This window comes from Hemitrygon akajei, chromosome 16 (genome assembly GCF_048418815.1).
Source record: "Hemitrygon akajei chromosome 16, sHemAka1.3, whole genome shotgun sequence".
In the NCBI taxonomy this organism is placed as follows: Eukaryota; Metazoa; Chordata; class Chondrichthyes; order Myliobatiformes; family Dasyatidae; genus Hemitrygon; species Hemitrygon akajei.
Window position 1 is genome coordinate 1,911,461 of NC_133139.1, and position 6,208 is coordinate 1,917,668.

The window sequence follows — 6,208 nt, forward strand, 5'->3', positions numbered from 1 at the left end:
TAATATACCAAGTGGAAAGAATGCATAAACTCCCACAATCTTTTTTAACAGCGATCATAACTGTATTGCCAAAAAAAGATAGAGATCCTTTAAAACCAACATCATATAGGCCTATTTCTTTGTTGAATACAGATTATAAAATACTAGCAAAAATTTTATCTAATAGAATATCTAAATATTTACCAAAATTAATACATATGGACCAAACAGGTTTTATTAAAAACAGACAATCAATGGATAATATAACCCGGTTACTTAGTATAATTCATTTGGCACAAAAAAGAGAGGAAATGAGTGTGGCAGTTGCTTTGGATGCAGAAAAAGCATTTGATAGATTGGAATGGGATTTTTTATTTAAGGTATTGGAAAAATATGAGTTAGGAAAATCTTTTATACAATGGATTAAAACTTTAAATACTAATCCTCAAGCTAAAGTAGTTACAAATGGTCAGATTTCAACACCATTTTGCTTAACGAGGTTAACTAGACAAGGCTGCCCATTATCACCTGCTTTATTTGTATTGGCAATAGAACCATTAGCTGAATTAATTAGAACAGATTCAGACATTGGGGGCTTTAGAGTTAATCAAGAAGAATATAAGATTAATTTATTTGCTGATGATGTTTTGATTTATTTAACAAACCCATTGCAATCTTTGCAAAGATTATCTTTTAGATTGGAAGAATATGGGAAAGTATCAGGGTATAAAGTAAATTGGGATAAAAGTGAAATTTTACCCCTTACCAAAGGAAATTATAATCAATGTCGATTAGTAACTCAATTTCAATGGTCAATAAATGGGATAAAATATTTAGGTATTAGAGTTGATAATGATGTAAAAAATTTATATAAACAAAATTATTTGCCATTATTAAAAAAAAGAGGATCTTGATAAATGGATGACGTTACCAATAACATTAATAGGTAGAGTTAATGTTGTAAAAATGAATATATTTCATAGATTGCAATATTTATTTCAAACTTTACCAATACAATTACCTCAGAAGTTTTTTCAAGAACTGAATAAATATGTAAGGAAATTTCTTTGGAAAGGAAAGATGTCAAGAATATCATTGGAAAAATTGACATGTAAATTTGAGTTAGGAGGGTTACAACTTCCAAATTTTAAGAATTATTATAAAGCAAATCAACTTAGATTTATTGCGTCTTTTTTTGATGAAGAAAAACCGGCATGGATTAGAATAGAATTAGATAAGATAGGAGAAAACATACCGGAAGATTTTATATATAAATGGGAATCCAAATGGATACGGGAAAAAAAAGAATCTCCTATATTAAGACACTTGATTGATTTATGGAATAAGGTAAATATGGACGATGAGATAAAGAAATCTTTATTAGCAAAAAGAACTTTAATTCAAAATAGGCTTATTCCTTTTACAATGGATAATAAACTTTTACATAATTGGTTCCAAAAGGGGATTAAATATATAGGTGATTGTTTTGAAGGAGGTATATTGATGTCGTTTGATCAATTAAAAAATAAATATAAAATATCAAATAACACTCTTTTCTGTTATTTTCAATTAAAAGCTTATTTACGAGAAAAGCTGGGTCAAACAATGTTGATACCAAAACCTAGTGAAATAGAAATATTAATTCAGAAAGGAAAAATTTAAAAATTTACATCTTGTATGTGTAATTTGATTCAAAAACAGACAATTAAATCAGGAATTCATAGATCAAGACAAAAATGGGAATCTGATTTGAATGTTAAAATTGATGGAAAAAACTGGTCAAGATTATGTTCTGATAGTATGAGAAATACAATAAATGTTTGACTTAATTCTTACAATATAATTTTTTATATCAATTATATATAACACCACAGAAAATAAATAGATTAAATTCAAATATGTCTGATCAATGTTTTCGATGTAATTAAGAAATTGGTACTTTTTTACATTCTACTTGGTCTTGTTTTAAAATTCAACCATTTTGGATAAATTTAAGACTTTTATTGGAACAAATTACTGGAGTACAACTCCCACATAGTCCACTATTATTTTTATTAGGAGACATTGAAGGGACAATACCGAAACTTAAATTGAATAGGTATCAGAAAAAATTTATAAAAATTGCATTGGCAGTAGCCAAAAAAGTTATCGCAGTTACTTGGAAATCTGATTTATATTTAACTATGGATCGTTGGAATAATGAAATACATAGTTGTATTCCACTTGAAAAAATTATGTACAATCTAAGAAATGAATATGATATATTTTTGAAAATTTGGTTCCCATACTTACAAAAGATAGGATTAAATACATAGGTCCTTTGAAGATAAAATTATAAAGTAATGGGGGAAAGTAAAAATAAATATCAAAATTATTTTGAACTCCATGGAGCATGTGGGGATCCTCCGACATCCAGGCAATCTTTCTCTTTCCTTTTTTTCTTTCTTTAGATAAGGGTTAAGGGGGGGGGAGGGTTAAGGGGAGGGGGAGGGTTAATATTATTTTTCTTACTATTTTATCATCACATTTATTCTTTGTAATTTCTAAAATTTAATAAATAAATAATAATTTTAAAAAAGGATGTCAAAGGTTACAGGGAATTAGTTTGAGATGATAATAAATCAGCCCTGGTGGAGCAAACTTGATGGGACAAAAAGCCTAATTCTGCTCTGATGTCCTACAGTCTTTCTTATGGAATAGTTTGAGCAGTTTCACAGGGACAAACTCCTCCTCTGCTGTCAGATGGCTGCTATTGTAATGAGCCCTCAGTACTCAGTGGTTTGTGTTGCATTTTTCCACTTTCTGTTTTTCTTCACCCATCGCTGCATGCAGCTTTAGTGATGTGCGTGTCTGTTACAGTTCCATTGTTACACAGGCAGTTCCTGAAACTCCCTTCTCTTCTTCCTGAGTGCAGAGCCAAGCGTGCACCCCTCCCTTTCCAGGTTAGTATTGCTGATGTCGGCAGCACGAGGGCAGCCGTGATCTTTGTTGAAACTTGATGAATACTTCCTCCCACCTCACCGCCTATCCTCAACAACCTCTTACAAAGTTTAAATTATTGTGAGTTTAGTTCACTGGAATGCTCCACAAGTATATTTTATGATGTATGAAGTTCAAAGTAAATTTATTATCAAAATACATTTATGTCACCATATACAACTCTGAGATTCATTTTCTTGTAGGCCTTCACAGTAAATACAAAGAAATACAATAGAATCAATGAAAGGCCTCACCCAACAACAAGATGGACAACCAATGTGCAAAGTCAACAAACCGTGGAAATACAAAAAGAAAGAAAAATAATAATAAATAAGCAATAAATATCAAGAACAAGAGATGAAGAGCCGTTGAAAGTGAGTCCATAGGTTGTGGGAACAGTTCAGTGTTGGGGTGAGTGAAGTTATCCCCTCTGGTTCAGAAGCCTGATGACTGAGGGGCAATAACTGTTCATGACCCTAGTGGTGAGGATCCTGAGGCTCCTATACCTCCTTCCTGATGGCAGAAGTGAGAAGAGAGCATGGCCTGGGTGGTTGGGTCTTTGATGATGGATGCTGATTTCCTGTGAGACAACACTCTGTGTAGATGTGCTCAGTGTTGGGGAGGGCTTTGCCCATTTTTTAATCTTGATGAATGCTTCCTCTCCCCCTCACTGCCTAACCTGAACAACCTTTAACTTAGTTTAAATTACTGTGGGGCTAGTTCATTGGAATGCTGTACAGCTATATTTTCTATCAAAGTATGAACTTTGAGAATATGACTTCTGTGGACTTAGAGGAGCCTCTAAATGACTGGCTATTTGATTATAGGCACTATTAAAATCAGAATCAGGGTTAATATCACTGGCATAGGTCATGAAATTTGAGTATGCAGCAGCAGTACAATGCAATACAAAATAATATAAAACTATCAATTACAATAAGTATAAAATAATTAATGCATAAAAAGTGCAGAAACAAGTGAGATAGTCTCAGAGTCATAGAAAAGTACAACAGAGAAATTAGCCCTTTGGCACATCTAGTCAGTGCCAAACCATTTAAACTGCCTACTCCCATCAACGTGCATCAGGACCATAGCTCTCCATATTCTTACCATCCACATACCTACCCAAACTTCTCTTAACGTTGAAATTGAGCTTGCATGCACCACTTGTGCTGACAGTTCGTTCCACACTCTCACAACCCTCTGTGTGGAAAAAGTTTTCCCTCATGTTCCCCCTTAAACTTTTAACCTTTCAACCTTAACCCATGACCTCTGGTTGTAGTCCCACCCAACCTCAGTGGAAAAAGCTTGCTTGCATTCACCTTTTCTGCACCCCTCATAATTTAGTATACCACAATCAAATCTCCTCTCAATCTTCTACATTCCAAGGAATAAAGTCCTAACCTATTTTTCGTTATAAGTCATGTCCTCGAGACCTGGCAACCTCCTTGTAAATTTTCTCTTTACACTTTTAACCTTATTTACATCTTTCCTGCAGGTAGGTGACCAAAACTGCACACAAATTAGCCCTCACCAATGTCTTAATACAACTTCAACATAACATCCCATCTCCTGTACTCAGTACTTTGATTCATGAATGCCAATGTGCCAAAAGCTTTCTTAACACCCCTTTGTATCTGTGATGCCACTTTCAATGAATTATGGACCTGTTGTCCCAGGAGCTTTTGTTTTACGACATTCCTCAGTGCCCTGCCATTCACAGTGTAAGAACTACCTTGGCTGTCCGATTGAAGTGCAACACCTCGCACTTGTCTGCATTAAATTCCATCTGCCGTTTTTCAGCCCATTTTTTCAGCTGGTCCAGATCCCGTTGCAAGTCATGATAGTCTTCCTCGCCGTCCTCTACACTCCCAGTCTTGGTGTGATCCTGTTAACCACATTATCATCCAGGTCGGTGACAAAGAACCGCGGACCCAGCACTGATCCCTGTGGCACTTCTCCAGTCAGAGGAGCAACATTATTGGGTAGTGTCCACAGGTTCATTGTTCATTCAGAAATCTGCTGGCGGAGGGGAAAAAGGTGTTCCTAAAACATTGAGTGTGTGTCTCCAGGTTCTTGTCCCTCCTCCTTAGCCAAATGAAAGGACCAAATGAAGTTTACCTTGAGATTGGAAGATCTGTACAAATGCCAAGTGTTGTATTTTCACTCACTGTTGCCCCTCTGACAGGCTTGTATTTATTTAGAGATACAGCACGGTCTCAGGCCTTTCTGGCCCAACGAGCCCGCACTGCCCAATTACACCCATATGATCAATGAACCTACTTACCCTTACACCTTTGGAATGTGAGAGGAAACCGGGGCACATGGAAGAAACCCATGCAGAAACGGGGAGAATTTTACAGAGAGCGTGAGAATTAAACTCAGATCGCTGGCACTGTTCTAGCATAACACTAACCCTTACGCTGCCATGCCACTCCCATGTTCAGTTGTCCCTCGCTCGTTGTGTGGGGGAATCAACTTGGTTATGAGGCAGAGTGAGTTTAATTCAAGAATTGGACGCACCAAGGGACCAGGATCGGAAGTGAGAAAGGGGGTGGGGGGCTGGGGGCAAGAGGGGGCTAGCAGCAAGGAAGTGGCTGGAGGTGAGAGACACTGATAGGTGTGCAATGGACACTGTCATTTGAACTCTCCCTCTGGGGTTTGGTAGCCCAAGACCCTGGGACATTTGGGGAATCACAAACACTGATCTTGTTGTGCCCCCAGAATTGTCTGCAAAAATTAAGGGCAGCACAGTAGTATAGCCAATGCCATAACAGTTTACAATGCCAGCGATCAGTCGATTGTGATTTTTGCCGCTGTCTGTAGGAGTTTGTATGTTCTCTCCATGACCACATGGGTTTTCTCTGGGTGATCGGGTTTCCTCCCTCATTCTAAAGATGTACAAGTTAGTTTGAGTAAGTTGTGGTCATGCTGTGTTGACATCGGAAGTGTGATGACACTTGTGGGCTGCCCCCAGCACAATCCTTGCTGATTTGTTTTGGTGTAAAACAATCCATTTCACTGTGTGTGTCGATGTACATGTGACAAATTAAGTTGATCTTTACATCTTCTGGTGGTAAATGAAGAAAAGGACACAGTTTTGTCCTTTTCGGGATCTGTGCAAGGCCAATATTTATTACACATCAACACAAAGTACCGGAGGAACTCAGCACGTCAGGTAGCATCCACCGAAGTAAATAAACAATCGATGTTTCAAGCCAAAACCCGTCTTCGGACTGGAAAGGAAGGG

The 6,208-nt window shown here is 36.9% G+C and overlaps 1 protein-coding gene across 8 annotated transcripts in view; it reads left to right on the forward strand.

The window, feature by feature from the left end:
* Positions 1-6,208, forward strand: part of borcs8 (BLOC-1 related complex subunit 8) — a 148,484-nt gene that overhangs the window by 137,392 nt on the left and 4,884 nt on the right. For 2 of the 8 annotated variants that reach the window (XM_073068080.1, XM_073068082.1), the window contains 2 exons: positions 2,894-2,921; positions 3,162-3,332. The exons of 1 other annotated variant lie outside the window; for it this stretch is intronic. In XM_073068080.1, coding sequence (XP_072924181.1) covers positions 2,894-2,921; positions 3,162-3,299 — 166 coding nt within the window. In that variant the 3' untranslated portion in view covers positions 3,300-3,332. Of the gene's footprint in view, positions 1-2,838; positions 3,040-3,161; positions 3,333-6,208 lie in introns of those variants that run through there. 5 more of the 8 variants (XR_012101720.1, XM_073068084.1, XM_073068083.1 and 2 more) reach the window with 5 other exon arrangements.